Raw genomic sequence first — 16,560 nt, 5'->3', positions numbered from 1 at the left:
TTGCAAAGTTCCATAATATATATATTAAGGTTTTTATCAACTATCAAACTTTGCATAAATATAAGTTCTTGCTAGGAAGATGGCCATGTATATAACAGCCTATATCTCATCAGCTCTTTTGATAGATGTTCACACTTTTTTTTTTGTCTTAGAGCAATGTTGTTAAGTTGATCCAGCTGAAGTTATTCAAGCATTTGTGACTTATAGAAATGTCAGTTTCATGTGTTTCTACCTGATATACAGCAGAACAGGCATATGAAGAAGGACCAAATAAAGTTTAAGGGGTGTTAGTTGTCCTCTTCTGATGTCACATTTAGAAGTGCCATTGCCAAATAATGTTTAAACTAATTCTTGTAAACCATGTGGTCACTCTAATTGGCCAGTGTTGGGAAATTATATTAATTTGAAAACTGTAAAATTTAAATGTGTTCTAACTCATTCAGAAAATGGAGGGGGGAAATGATGGTTAGATGTATGTGATCTTAAAGCTACCCTAGCTAGGAGTATGGACTATCTAGAGGTTTGCAGTGAAATAACTTTGTCCGTTGTAAGCTCCACAAGTCAAGATAAGCATTAGGTAGGAAGTGTGCCTATGAAGTACTGAATGGTTTGTAGAGATGTGAGAGCATTTCGCCCAAACAAATGATCTTAAAAAAAATTTTTTTTAAATGTTTATTTATTTTTGAGAGAGAGAGAAAGCGAGAGTGAGCAGGGGAGGGGCAGGGAGAGAGGGAGACACAGGATTTAAAGCAGGCTCCAGGCTCCAAGCTGTCAGCACAGACCCCAGTGTGGGGCTAGAACTCATGAACCATGAGACCATAGCCTGAGCTGAAGTTGGACGCTCAACCGACTAAGCCACCCAGGCGCTCTGGTGATCTTTTCAAAGAAGTCACTTTGTGGGTTTATACTACCAGTGATGAGCTATTACTTAAATCCTTTTTAGGGTTCCTCCTTTTGGGGCATTGCCTGCATAACAAGGTCATTAAACATGCTTGAGAGACTCTTAGAGTTTTTAGTTTAAAATGCAATTTATGCACCAACTGGTCCCTGAATGATTTGAGGTGATTTCGAAAAACTATACCCAATCTGAGAGGATGAGCATATTGTTACCACTGAGGATATGCAGAGTTGATGAAAAACTGTTTGGACCACAAGCGGTATTATTAGATTAAACACAGCAAACATTTGGATGCATGTTTAGAGATCTATTGGCTTTAAAAAAGTCACTTTAATTCACAACTTCCAAAAGTCATTCTCAGATTGTTTCCTAGCTGGAATAACACCAGTTGGGGGTTTTGTGCATTACCAGAGAAGTCTAATCAATGTGTTTGGTGCCCAGTATTCTTCAAATGAATGTTTTCCAAAAGTAGCGTAAGTAAATATTAAGCTGTGGTAATCAGCAATTGTAGTTTATTGAAGGACATCAAAGTATTGCATGTTTGTGTTAAAAAAAAAATCTTTCTCTTAATTGTGAGTCACATTGTTTACAGCCACTGGTCAATGAAGCATTTAATCTAAAAGGTGTAATCCTGGGGGGGAAGAAAAGCCTAGGTAACTATATTCTGTATAAATCCGTAAATAAGAAAAGCCTAGCTGGTTGGTCTGTGAAATGATTAAGCAGGGATCACTGTTTGATCACCTCCACCTGAGTTATAACGCCTATGAGGAAAGCAAAATCCGCTGTTCAGAGTCTAGTATTAGAAGTCCTGACTCTTAAATTAATGGTAAATATAGTAAGCTTCGAGAATATTTTACCCATAAGAGATTTCAAGTGTTAGCTGAAATATGATTAGGATATTTTAAAATTCTAATTCATTTTCTTACAGAAGAAGGCTGACTTCTGCTTGGTTCACTGCCGGAAAAATGGATTCATGTGAAATACAGGATCTGCTTGTTGCCTATTAAAAATCTCCAGGCATCCTAGTTCGTTATTGTCATTAGAGTTTTGTTATTACTTCATCTAATTTCAGCAGTCTTTTATTCATTAGTTGCAGTTTATCCTTTGTGAGCTGGATTCTGAAATATCAAAGTCAAGAGTTAGAGGAAGTGAGCTTATTTATAGCTTCCACCCAACTGGCAGTGTTCTGACATTTCAGATAGTCTAAATTGGGCATAAACTCTGTGCTGAGGCTTCAGACGAGATAGACACCTGAGTAATGAGGATAATGTGCCCCTAAATCTGATTGACTGTTGAAGTTAGTATCGCCTGTTAATCATTTTAGTATCATTTAGTGTTTACTGACTGTGAGATTTAATTGAGCTGAGGGCTAAAGAATACTGTCCTGGTTAAAGCCTGTTGTAGTAATTCTTTTACTGTATACCCTACACATGTAATCTCTCTTGGCTTTACTAAACAGTGAGATGGAAACAAAATCTAATTTGGGAATTTTTCCAACTAGTAAAAGGATTGACAAGAGTCTGTAAAGTGGCTTCAACTCCTTGTTATTTATTGACAGTCTTCATTAGGGGAATAATTAGTCCCCTAACTTCAGTTTATTAGTGTTCATGAGGACTACCTTACTGTATATTTTTAAAAATATGAGATTTCCCACCTACATAAATATCCATAGCCTCTCTTGCTCTGTGGTTCTAGCAGAATTATTTCTCTTCTCTAAACATATTTGGTAGAGGCATATATAGCTAGTGATACGAGTTAGTAATTTCACAGTTACTCATCTTATGATAGCAATCTTGGAAATACTAAAACGAAAACATTCTTTATTCTCTTTATGAAGTAAGATCATTTGAAGATAATTTTATTGGGTGTGTCTCTGGTTAGTCAGTTTTATTTCCCATCCCTGGAATATTGCCAGTCTTTGCTCTATCTCAAATCAGGCATGCCCCAGAAGTTTATATCTCTTTGAACTTGGCTCAAATGATTGAGAAAACTCTTCTCACATTGTTACCAGGCCTTCTTTCCATGGCTTGCAGTTTGGAAAGAGTGAATCAAGATGTTCACCTGTTTGGTTTGAGACATCTTGTTTCTATTTATGTCTGTCATGTGACCACTACACTGTCTACCTAAAAGTAACATGATGTTTTGTTAAAGATGCATTCAATAGAAGGAAAAGGTTTATTTAAAAAAATGCTATTAATTTTCTATGGGATACTCAGTTGATTGTTCTAAGACATAGGACAAGGTAAAGAACTTTGTCACTTCTCATTCACACAAGAGAGCACTGTCTTTTGTGAGGGTTGGAGACCCTAACACATTGAATGACAGTGACATCAGTGGGCCTTTGGGCTTCTATGCAGTGTTCCATGTGAAGCCCAGAGGCCCTTCTTTAATAATAAAGACTTTTTCTTAGAGTTCTTTCTGGTTTTGAATTTTCTGAAGAGGACACTTGCTTCCATAGAGCTCTCTAGCATGCCAACACTATCCATTGATTCTCATACATATTATAGCCATTTATAATTTAAGTAATAAAACGATTTTTCTTCATTTCACTTTTTTGAAGTTTCTATATTGTTTGATAATCCAGCAGTAGGTAAAGATGCAAATATTCAAGTTCATAAAGACAATTTAAAATTTTTAAACTGCTTTATCTTCATGGCAGTAATTAATGATTGCCAATTTTAAGATTCACAATCCATTTTTTTTTGTAATTCGTTATCTATATATAACAAAACATTATTTTAAGAAAATAGTTTGTTAAGTTGAAGGCTAGCTTATTAAACATCAATTTAAAAATGCACTTCTGGGGCGCCTGGGTGGTTCAGTTGGTTGAGCGTCTGACTTCGGCTCGGGTCATGATCTCGTGGTTTGTGGGTTCAAGCCCCGCCTTGGGTTCTGTGCTGATAGCTTGGAGCCTGGAGCCTGCTTCAGATTCTGTGTCTCCCTCTCTCTCTGCTCCTGCCCCACTCACGCTCTGTCTCTCTGTCTCTCTCTCAAAAAAAAATTAAAAAATTAAAAAAAATTCACTTCTGTTATAGTAGTCATATTATACGGACTCACTGCAAATTTTGCAGATGGTTTTTTGTATTGTGGCCTCAAACTTGAAGTTAGAAAGCTTCAGTCCTGTTTCATGAACGAGCATGCATCATCTACAGGATTTTTCCACCATAAATATAATTACTGAGAGGAGAACATACGGCATTTCAGTGGTAAGACCTCTGGAAAGAAATGAGAATGATGGTTTACTAAAAATAAAAGGAAGTAGTATGTATGCTTAGATGTATGAGATGTAAGCAATTTTATTAAAGTTGATCAGTAAGAAGTTATTCCTGGAGTCAGTTTTATTGTAATAAAGGTACTTAGGTAGGCACATGGAAAACAGTGTGTTGGCCATTAAATATACAAAGTACAATAATTCTAGTCAGTGTATTGAGAAGTAAATTAAGTAATGGATATTGTAAAAAGAACAAATATATAATGGTGTCACATTAATTAAAAGTAGAACATTTTCCTTATATGAGAGAATCTCTAGAATTTTTATATACTGACAGTCATCGGTCAGAAAATTAGGTGAGATCTAAGGTGACAAAAGCAATAGTGACAAAGTTTAGAACACTGTTTACTGTAGAGAAATGTGTGAGACTTTCATTTTGGATGTTGAAAATGTAATGGTAAACTCTAAGATTTAAGAAATGAAATGATAATTATATTTCTACATAGGGTAATAGATGTCAGTTAATTTATAATTTTAGTCCAATATTCATATTAAATCTAGCCAGGATTTTTTAAAAAATTTTTTAAAGTTTATCTTTGAGAGAGAGTGTGAGTAGGGGAGGGGCAGAGAGAGGGGGAACAAAGGATCCAAAGTGGGCTCTATGCTGACAGCAGGGAGCCCTACACAGGGCTCAAACTTACAAACTGTGAGATTATCACCTGAGCCGAAGTCTGATGCTCAACCAACTGAGCCACCCAACGGCCCTAGTCAGGCATTTCTTAATGAGTATTATTTTAACATTCACATGGAAGAATAAACAGGTGAGAATAGAAAAAATTCTAAAAGTAAATGTTTCTGCGAAATGAGGTTGTCCCAACATAGGAACATGTGACAAATGTGCAAAGTAATTAAAAATTATGGGTTGCTTTATAAATGTACATACTGGGGTGCCTGGGTGGCTCAGTCGGGTAAGTGTCCAACTTTGGCTCAGGTCATGGTCTCACAGTTCGTGGGTTCGAGCCCCACATCAGGCTCATTGCTGTCAGCCTGTCAGTGCAGAGCCTGGAGCCTGCTTCAGATTCTGTGTCTCCCTCTCTCTCTGCCCCTCTCCTGCTCACTCCATCTCTCTTTGTCTCTCAAAAATGAATAAATGTTAAAAAATATATATATAAATGTACATATTAATATAGGGGCAGGGTGCAAAATACATTCTTACCCATAGATATTTGTGATAAAGGAGATATGAAAACATGGAGAACAGATGAATCACTCAATTCATTGTATTGGGATAAATAATTGGTTAAGAATGAATTTATTAACCCACCGAATATCCTAGATTAGATAATAAAAAGGTGAAAAAATAAAATTTTAGAGTTAAAATCTTTGGAGGCAGTTTAAAATTCTAACCTTTGAAGGAATGAGGAAATAAGAACAAAAAATAGATTTAAAACTATATGTAAATAGTTATTCTGACAAATAACATTCTGAGAAAAATGTATGAAGCAAAATGACTTAATCATTAATCAAATAAATTGGTGAGATATACATTTGAAAACCTTAATAGACAAATAAGCAAAGGATGTGACTAAATACTTTACAAATGAAGAAATACTACTGGAAATAAACAGTAAAATCTCTGCCTTCATTAGTAAATAATTGTGCTAAAAGAAGATACTATATGTGTGTGTGTGTGTGTGTGTGTGTGTGTGTTTTAAAGATTATTCATTTATTTTGAGAGAGAGAGAAAGCACAGGTTGGGGAAGGGCAGAGAGGGAGAGAGAAAGAATCCCATGCACTGTCAGTGCTGAGCCTGACGCAGGGCTTGAACTCCCAAACCATGAGATCATGACCTGAGCTGAAGTCTGATGCTTAACTGACTGAGCCACCCATGTGCCCCACAAGATACTATTTTCTAATCGAAGCCAGTAAATAATTTGAAATCTTACAAAATGTTGGCATATTATGGTGAAATGGTATATACTCAAAATGCCCAATTGAATATAAACTGGTACAGTTCTAAAAAGCAATGTGGCAATATCTATCAAAGTAATAATGTGCTAGTTTTTAAATTAATATGAACATGTATTTACTTACCATACAAATTATAGGACTTTTCTTAATAATCCTTGCTTTTGGGAATCATAAAGAAAAAGACTGCAAGATGGGGAAAATACGTATAAAGCTTCTTCATAGTGGAAAATATCAAAAACAACTTAAATATCTATAATGTGATAGATAAAGTTGGGGAAATGTTGTGCATGCCTTAAGAGTGTGGTTGTGAAGGATGCAGCTCTGTGGAAGATCACGTAGCAGGGAGCTGAACTCAGCGCAGAGGAAGGTGCTGCTGTATCCCGCCGTGAGGTGAGCACACGAGCACTGCCTTCTGGTGCAAAAGTAAATTGATTCACATTGTCAAATTCCTTTCCAGACATGTATCAAAAACGTTGATGAGTTTATTTTTAGAAACAGAACATAAGAAAGGTAAGGAGCACAGGCGAAGGTATGCACACAGACCTGCATTGGAAGAATTTTCACGATGGCGAATATTGGAGCGAACCCAAGTCCCTCCCACAAGAGAAGACCGAATCACTGTCATTTACATGAAGGGGTGGAGAGGACTTTAGAGATGTTACTTAATGGTAAACGCAAGAACCAGGACAGGAACTCAGAGCGCCCTTGCTCTGGGACATGTCTCATCACCCAGCGATATCTATCTGTTAGTGCTATAACTGTCAAGGCTGCTTAAAATAAGGGAAATCTGCTGTCAAACCACTCAAGCTTTTCTTGACTCACTTCAGAGATCCTTTGCACATACCAATGAGGCTAAATAAGAAGGTCCTATCATAATAAAATTATAATTATCAGGTGTATTGATACTGATTTGTTGCTCTTACACTTTCCCATCTTTGCATTTATTGTTAACTATTTGTGTTGTATTCTAACTCAGCCATATTCAAAGTTACTACCATAGGAATTCTAGAAATTAAACTGAGATTTATTTTACTACCAGTCTTTGAAAATATTAAGGTGACCATACTGTTTATATTGCATGTTTTTAAAGTTAAATTTATTTTGTTTGACCTTTATTCATTTTTAGAGACAGAGACAGAGTGCATGCAGGGGTGGGGCAGAGAGAGAGAGAGACCGTATATCCCACCCTGAGGGATCCCACCATGTATCCCACACAGAATTTGAAGGAGGCTCCAGGCTCTGAGCTGTCATCACAAAGCCTGACATGGGGCTCGAACCCACAAACTGTGAAATCATGACCTGAGCCGAAGTTAGATGCCTAACACCAGCTGAGCCACCCAGGCACCCCTAAACTTTAAAATTTTAAATTACATATGCTTATTACTTTACCCAAGGAAATGTGATCACTAACTTCTCAGTGTGGTTTTTATTTTAAAGATGTTATAGCTTATGGATTTAGATGGAGGTAATTAATGAAAAATATTAGTTAGAAATTTACTTAGGATAACCTGTCCAAAGTAATATATCTGATAGAGAGTTTATTCTCTTGATCAACATTTGACAATTGGGAACCAACATCAAGGTTTGATTTGTCTGGCAATAGAAAACCTAACAGAGGGCAGGTGTCCTTTTTGGGAAAAGCCAAAAACCATTTCTCACATTTGAGTGAAACTAAAGGTAAATTTTTTCTAAATTTATTTTTGTAAAGAACAGAGAGGTTTTCAACCACAGAAAAATATCTGTATTAAAAGTTAGTGGGTTTTTGCAGACATTTTTAAAGCACCTTCACAATACCAGGTACCTTGCTAAGTGCCAGATGTTGGCAATGAGAGAATGTCCTTGTACTTGATATCTTCACTGTCTTCTTAGCACAGTGCTCTGTCTTTAGTAAGCACTCAAGTGTTTGTTGCCAGAATTTGCATCTAGAACAAACTAGGCAAATAAAGATGTGCCAAATAGCAGATAAAACAAAAGTCATTTTCCTTTAATTTGTAAGGAAATATATAATATTTTTATTTTGTCTTCTAAAAATTTATCAATAGGAAAATTTCACTAATATGGGGGTAGATATTTAGAAAATGTTGTCAACAGAAAGATAATAGAAATATGTATGTGCGACTGACTGACCATAGGTTAGCAAGTTCACTCTCAATGTAGTGATATGCTGTTTGAGGTCAGTGTCTCTAGTGCATTTAGAAAAAACATCTTTGGAAATAGGAAGTTGAAACATGTCTCTAAATTTTCCACCTCTACTGAAGGGCTTTCTGGTAAAGGGGAAAATAAGGTTTGGCATTTAGAACTAGTTTCTGGAGACTAAGAACACCAAGTTCTAGCTCTCATTAAAACTGTTTATAACCAAGCTAGATGTTACATTGAACTTTATGTACAGTTTTCCTGGTGTTATATTTAAAGTCAGGTCACATTCACTGGTGACAAAGTTGCAGAACAGAGACAGCTTTCTAGAATCTGTTATGTAATTCAGCTCTCTCGGAGGAAGTGGGCAGGATGTTTTGGAGAAGAGAAGAAAAAGAAGTAGACAACAGTACAGGGATGAGCTGAGGGAGAGGGGTTGCAGGCTTTAGCCAATGTGGTCTACCACAGGAGGTAGCAAATGACTAGGTGTTTTCTGTCCCGGTTTTAATCTTAACCAAAAGAGCAAACCTCTGATGTGCTAAAATGCACATATCAGATTTATGCCATGGCCTGAGGGAAGACTTGGGGGGGGGTAGAGGTATAATTTTGCGTAGGATTAGAGGAATGGTCTGCTTGCAGGCAGTTAAAATGGTCCCTTGACTGCCTTTAGTTCCTTGTGCACAGAGGCCATCTGGAAGATTATCATGTTATATGATTCTTAAATAGAGCCAGTGACCAGAAGTGAGTGTTGCCTTTTTGAATTTCACATGTGTAATTGAAGAACCCTTTTTTTTTTTTTAAGTTTATTTATTTATTTTGAGAGAGAGAGAGAGAGAGAGGGCAGAGAGAGAGAGGGAGAGTAAGAATCCCAAGCAGGCTCCGTGTTGTCAGCACAGAGCCTGATGCGGGGCTCGATCTCACAAATCCTGAGTTCATGACCTGAGCCAAACCCAAGAGTTGGATGCTTAACCAAGGAACTACCCAGGTGCCCTGAGGAAACTTTATTATGCAAAGAAGTTCTATTTGTAAAAGAGAGTAGTATCTCCCTAGTGTGGCTTTTTTATTTGATTTGATGTTAAGACTCTACCCCTCTTTTTTTTAGATATCCTTAAATTTCACAGAAGTTTAGGGTCACCTGAGTGGCTCAGTTGGTTAAGCATTGACGTCACCTCAGGTCATGATCTCATGGTTTGTTGGTTTGAGCCCGCACCAGGCTCTGCACTGACAGCTCAGACCTGGAGCCTTCTTCAGATTCTGTGTCTCCCTTTCTCTCTGTCTCACTCCAGCTCACGCTTTGTCTCCATCTCTCAAAAATGAATCAACGTTAAAAATTTTTTTTTTAATTTCACAGAAGTTTAGATTTAATGAAATCTATGTTTCTCCCTAGAAGAAATATCCTAAAAGTTTTTCCTTTAATTGTATATGAAAATAAGTATTCATGATTCACAATCTGATGGACGTTCAGTTTTTTTCAAAACCATATGTGCATTTTCTCCATGCTCTAGTGCTTAGAACAAATACCACTTTAACATTTGACAAAATAATGTTTTCTCCTAGTGACACAACTTTTAGAAGGTCGTTTGTATGTTATGCGGAGTGTTGTTTTTGCCTGGTGGCTATTTCCATGTTCCTACACGTGCTAGGGGACTCAGGAGTCAAGAAAGAAGCTAATCCACTGTGCTGTGTGTTGTTTCTAGGTAATAGCTGTGGAATCTTCTGATGAGGGAGGAGTCAACTCATTTTTGGGAGACATCATTTAACTGTGCTGTTTCTTTACTTCCATCCCTTACTTCCTTTTGCTGACTAAATTGAATGTAGGCCATGTTATTATTCATTCCAGAAACTGTTTTTAAAAAATGCTTGTGATGTTACTAACACTGTAATAGAAGAATGATAAATGAAGTAAACAGGTAAATACAGTGATCTGGCCAAAGTCAACAGTGACTCAAATGGGTGGAGGAAGACTTTATGACATTCTGCTAATGAAGACAACTGATGCTAGGCTTTCCTGACATTTGATAAGTTGACCCAGCTCATTTTAGTCTTTAACTTTTTACACCACCATAGGATTACATTTTAAGATCCAAGTTACTGTAGGAAAGTCACTGCCAAGTTAATGGCCAACAACTCTATGAATTTCTTGATTTATACTATGCCAGAATAATGTCCCTGTTAAGTAATGTTGCATTTATTAGTTCTTCTATGCATTGCAAGATGCCACTGGTAATAGAATTTAAGAAATACCTGGTTAATAGGGAACAGCTAGAAGAATTAATTTGGAACTGTCATTTCTTATAAACCTGTTCAACTTCTTTTCTAGCTCCTCAGCTAGTGATTAAAGAAAAATAATTCAGCTATGAAGGGAGAAAGCCTTCCTTCCTACATAGCTTTCTTTGTACAAATAAGAAATTAGGAATCAAAGAGTAACAGTTCTAGAAAATGCTTGAAGTTGAGGGGGTGATTTTATTATGTATATTGTCTAAAGATCTTTGTGTGAAGAAACTAGGAAAACAGAAAACAGCTCACCAGACTAAATCTTCATAAGCCATTGTTTTGTAATTTTGATTCCCGTTGAACAACATTCTGAAGGTTATTAAGTTGAGACTTTTGTCTTCTTTATTTTTAGCACATTCAAGTGTATATATAAATCTCTGGAATGTTGAAGGAGTGACATTCCACAAGTGTCAGATTTTTTTTTTTTCTGTTGCCCATTGTGAAGAGGAGACCAGTAAATTAAGAATGTTTGATTCTTTCTCCTATATCTGCTTTCCTTTTGCAGCTCTGTTTACAGAATAAAGAATTTTTTTTGTACCCAGATTATTGAATAGGAAAATCACTGTTTTAAATGGCTGTTTTCTGACAGTGACTAATGATTAATTACCCAAGCTAGCATTAGTAGAAAAGCATTACTATAGTGTTAAATTTCTACATGGCTTAACACTGTATTGGTGAAAAACAACAACAACAAATAACATACAATTGATGAGAACTACATTTAGAACCAAAAATTGTACTCTTAAGTTATAGTTTTTAAAGATGGCTTCTTTTTTTTGTTGTTCTGGAATGTAGCGACTTATACATATCTTTGCAGATTCTGTCATAGCAACTTAAATGTGTTCAGTATTAGATTCTGAGGTAACTGTTGCCTTGTTTGGGGGAGTTCTGGCACATTTAATATTTATCCAGTCATTCTGCTATGGTAACAAAGCAGTTGGTCACATATTTGAAAGAGTTGACAATAAGAACTTGCTGGCCATTTGGATGAGTTCCACTGACCCTTTAAATCTGGCAAAATACATTTGTGACAACATGGATGGACTTAGAGGTTCTTATGCTTAAGTGAAATGAATCAGACGGAAAGACAAATGCTGCATGATTTCATTTACATGTAGAATCTAAAAACCAAGCAGACCAAACAAACAGAAATCGATTCATAAATACGGAGAACAAACTGGTAGTTGCCAGAGGAGAGGGATAGGGAAAATGGGTGAAGTAGGTGCAGGGGATTAAGAGGTATAAACTCTGGTTATAAAATAAAGTCATGGAGGTGTAAAATACGGCAGAGGGAATATAGTCAATTATATTATAAACATTTTGTATGAGGACAGATGGTAACTAGACTGATAATGGTGATCATTTCATAGTGTATATAAATGTCAAATCACTATGTTACACCACTAAAACTAATATTGTGTGTTATAACTCTGGCAAGATTATATGGTTTGAATCTACTTTTCAAAATAAAGATCAGTTTGAGAAAAAAATAATATGATTGATAGAAAAAATTATTCTTAGGTCCAAGAGAACTAAATTATAATGAAAGAGATTCTTACACTGCCTCTTGGAATAGAATCAAATGTTACCTTTAATAAATGTGGAACTATTTTTAGGGACATGGCTTTGAAGATAGTGTCTGTATGGTCTAAGAAGATACTATTGTTTGCTGTGCCGTTCTTCCTACTGTGTTTCTTGACTTGTTTTCTTGGTTGTTTGCCTTTTATTGGGCTCTTGGCTCTGAATCACATGTGGGGGATGGAGTAGTGACATACATGATTTAATACTAAACTGATATCGGCATTCTTGTAATTGCATGTGTTATTTCTTTATTTTCAGTTTGATTAATAAACTTAAACCTGGTGTCATTAAGAAGATTAATAGACTGTCCACACCAATAGCAGGTTTGGTAAGTAAAAAATTATCTTCAAAACTAGATTTCTTTGTTTTTGAAGTGTAAAAAGATGGGTGTAGACCGGTACTCTTATCTGGAACTATCATAGAAATTAGGTTTGGAGTTTTTTGCTCAAGAAAAGTGTTTTTAGTGACGTTCTCCTTATACCTTTAGTTCTTTCGTTTCCCTTCTGCCAGGAGGCTTTTATTTTTTTACTTTTTGTTTGCTTTGCTTTTTGTGCCCTCAAATTTCATATATCCCCTTTCTTGGCTTATTTCTTCCACAGATTGCATTGTTTATGATCATGTTCTTTCTGAAGTTCAGCCCTGCATACTTTGTTTGCTAGTTGACCACAGTTTAGGGAAACTGTAGATGTTCAACAGTGTTACGTATCTGTTGCTTCTGCTTAAGGATGACTCTCACTTAGCACACTTAGATCTTGGAGTGTATTTCCAACACTTTTGCTTTATATAGTAGATTTCCTACTAGTGTTCTGTGTGATATTGGGTAGGTCACTGTCTTCTTTGCCTCAGTAATACTACCCATGAAACAACTATGGGATAAGTCTTTAGATTCCTTCTAGCTTTAAATTTAGATTCTGTGTGTGAAAAATACCCTACACTGTCATTACATAGATACTCTGGTGGGTCAATAATAATTGAAAGACCAATAACAAGGTGGGGCTGTATCTTTGAAAGAAATAATTTATAATTAAGTACACATGATGGGTTATTTTCAAAATGTTAGCAACTCCTAAGATTCAAGGCTGATCATAGAAGTCAGTTTAACATAACTAATTTTATGGGGCACTGGGTGGCTCAGTCAGTTAAGTATCTGACTTCAGCTTAGGTCATGATCTTGCAGTCCGTGAGTTCGAACCCCACATCGGGCTCTATGCTGACAGCTCAGAGTCTGGAGCCTGCTTCAGATTCTGTGTCTCCCTCTCTCTCTGCTCCTCCCCTGCTCATGCTCTGTCTCTCTCTGTCTCTCAAAAATAAATAAACGTTAAAAAAATTAAAAAAAAAACTAATTTTATAATACACTGAAGTTTAAGACAGCTAATAACCTGGAATTTAGATAGATAGATAGATGATAGATAGATAGATAGATAGATAGATAGATAGATAGATAGATAAAATCATCTTTGCAATAGTCAAGCTGCTTATTATATTCAAGAACTTTTTGTTTGGCCAACCATGTGTTTGCAGATGTCAGAGGCATGAAGGATTAAAGGGTAATAGCATCAAAATTTCTGGATTTGCAGCTGGTATGAAAATCTCATTACAGTTTTATAGGAATAAGTTAGTCACACATTGTGTATTATTGGAAAATAACTGTCTAGGAGAGAAGGAAAGAAGAGTTTTAGAGCTTTCTTTTTTCTTTCAAAGATCAATTATAATTTTCTTTTGAAACATAGAATATATGTAAAGTTCTCAGAGCAGCTGGGCTCAAAAATGAATTACTTCTTTCTTACCAAGTTAATTCTATTCCATTTCTATCATGACATGATTTCTATCATGACGTGATATTTTTATTGGTCTCAAATTTGGTTAGGTAAAAAACCTATCAGGCATGCATATATTGCTATATATTGAAGATATGTATATGAATGTATAGCAATATACATACTTGTATGAATTACTTCTAGTAATTTATAGTCAGTAATTCATAGTCAGAAGGTATTATTTAAGGAATAAAATTAAAGAAATTTTTTTTTATTAAAAAATTTTTTTAAATATTTATTTTTGAGAGAGAGAGTGAGAGAGACAGAGCATGAGCAGGGCAGGGGCAGAGAGAGAGGGAGACACAGAATCTGAAGCAAGCTCCAGGCTCTGAGCTGTCAGCACAGAGCCTGATGCAGGTCTCGAACCCATGAACCTCGAGATCATGACCTGAGCTGAAGTCAGATGCTTAACCAACTGAGCCACCCAGATTCCCCAAAGAAATTTGGTTTTTGAAGTCTTTCTAGGAAGAGACATTCAGTTTAATAAAAATAACTCTTATATGAAAATCATTTTTATGAAATAATTTCTGTGAAAATTAAAAGTTTGAATTGTATTGAAAATCTTTTTAAGTGTCTCCAGTTTTTCTTACTTTAATATTTAAATTGTGAATTGTCATTTCTTGGATCAATTATACACATTTTAAATGAAATTAGCCTTTGATTTCAAACACCCTGCATATTTGGAATTCTTGAATTGTGGTGGTTTGTTGTTACTGGCCACTAGAGGTTTTATTCAATCTTCTGATTCTATGATCAGATATAAGCCAAATGTTTTTTATATTTAAATACAACAATCTCTCTAAGTATTTCTACTTCAAGCATGAAAATTCTATCTAGTTTGGATTTTATCTCTAGAAACTAAAATGAGATATATTTCCAGAATATTAAATGGGATGATTTCCCAAATATAGGACACTGAACATTTTTAGTGGGGTGTAGGAGCATAAGAATCACCACAGTTGTAAAATTGACTACAGTTGGTTTGAAGTTGTTACCATGCCACATGGACTCCTTCTTTCCATGCTTGTATTTCAGGATGGTTATGTCAAAACTTCTCGAAGCCTCAGTTTGAAGTGTGCATTAGAGCTCCAGCATCTGTCTGGTAGGGTTGTCATATGTGGACAGAAAGGGATTATATAGTGTGACATACAGGTCCTTTTGTCGCACATTCATTTTTTTAACAAATAGTTCAGTGCCTACTAGGTCAAGAATGTTTCTGGTTTGTAGGGATATATTGAAGGAGTAAAGACAGAGAAGGACTTTATCCTCAAAGAGCTTAATGTTGTAGTGGTGGAGCAGGATCTGGAAAATAAATTAGTAAATGGGCAAGAAAACACCAGGTATATAAATGTGCTGCAATGAATTATAATAGCCTGACATTTATTGAACACACATGAGGAATCGTAGTTGGACTATGAAGTTTGACCTCGAAGAACTCCTCAAGAAAACGTATGTTAGAAGCCTTCATTTTCGATGTGTATAGAAGAAAGATAAAAAGCCTGAGCCAGACTTTTTTTTTTTTTCTCAACGTGTTTTTTATTTATTTTTGGGACAGAGAGAGACAAAGCATGAACGGGGGAGGGGCAGAGAGAGAGGGAGACACAGAATCGGAAACAGGCTCCAGGCTCCGAGCCATCAGCCCAGAGCCCGACGCGGGGCTCGAACTCACGGACCGCGAGATCGTGACCTGGCTGAAGTCGGACGCTTAACCGACTGCGCCACCCAGGCGCCCCCTGAGCCAGACTTTTTATACTAGAAAATTTTTTTTTGTTCACAGCAACATAATGATTGATATTTATGGGAGGCAAAATTTTTTTTTGAATGAATAAATGAAAAAGGGTTCAGTCGTGAAAAATAGTAAGCTCCAGAATTAGGTCTTTGAAGGAAGAGTGTTATAGGTTGAATTGTGTTCCCCCTCTACCCCTACTCACCAAAACATAACATATTGAAGTCCTAAATCCCAGTACCTCAGGGTGTGACATTATTTGTGAATAAGGTTGGTGAAGATGGGGTCATAATTGGGGGAGGGGGACTGGTCTAATATGACTGTTGTCCTTATAAAAAGATGGCTATGTGAGTACAGATACACCCAGGAGGAATGCCATGTGACAACTGAGGACTGAAGTGATGCACTACAGGCAAGGAACACTAACGATTGCCAGCAAACCACAAGAAACTAGAAAGAGGCAAGGAATAATTTCTTTACAGGTTTTATAGAGCCCATGGCTTTGTGGACACCTTGATTTTGGACTTTTAGCCTCCAGAACTGTGAGACAATAAATCTTTGTTTTTTTTCAGCTACCCAGTTTATGGGTAGGAAACTAGGAAACTAATACAGCTAGGTAGTATTTTTTATCTGATACTTTTTAAAAAACTTTTTGAGATAAATATAGTTTCATGGGAAGTTGGAAAAAAAAACAGTACAAAGAGGTCCTCTGTGACCTTCACCCAGTTTCTCTCATGGTAATATTTTGCATAATTGTGATATAGTATTAAAGCCAGGAAATTGACATTGATATGTCCAAAGACCTTAATCTGATTCACCAATTTTATATGCAGTTATGCTTTTTTTAGTAATAAAAAGAGCATAGATGCTTTCAAGCTAAGTGAGATGAAGTGTTTTATTTTCAGGATTTTTCAGAGGACTCTGTCATTAATTCAGTGTTCAGTCATAA

General features: G+C 36.1%; 1 protein-coding gene across 18 annotated transcripts in view; it reads left to right on the top strand.

The window, feature by feature from the left end:
• The window catches only part of LMO7 (LIM domain 7), a 198,447-nt gene that overhangs the window by 72,313 nt on the left and 109,574 nt on the right, over positions 1–16,560 (top strand). For all 18 annotated transcript variants that reach the window (XM_086710178.1, XM_086710175.1, XM_086710247.1 and 15 more), the window contains one exon: positions 12,327–12,396. In XM_086710178.1, coding sequence (XP_086566304.1) covers positions 12,327–12,396 — 70 coding nt within the window. The remainder of the gene's footprint in view (positions 1–12,326; positions 12,397–16,560) is intronic.

The sequence above is a fragment of the Puma concolor genome, chromosome A1, assembly GCF_028749965.1.
Source record: "Puma concolor isolate L17-30 chromosome A1, mPumCon1.1.hap2, whole genome shotgun sequence".
NCBI lineage: Eukaryota > Metazoa > Chordata > Mammalia > Carnivora > Felidae > Puma > Puma concolor.
Note: the sequence above shows the minus strand (reverse complement) of the source record. Positions and strands in the feature narration are given on the sequence as shown.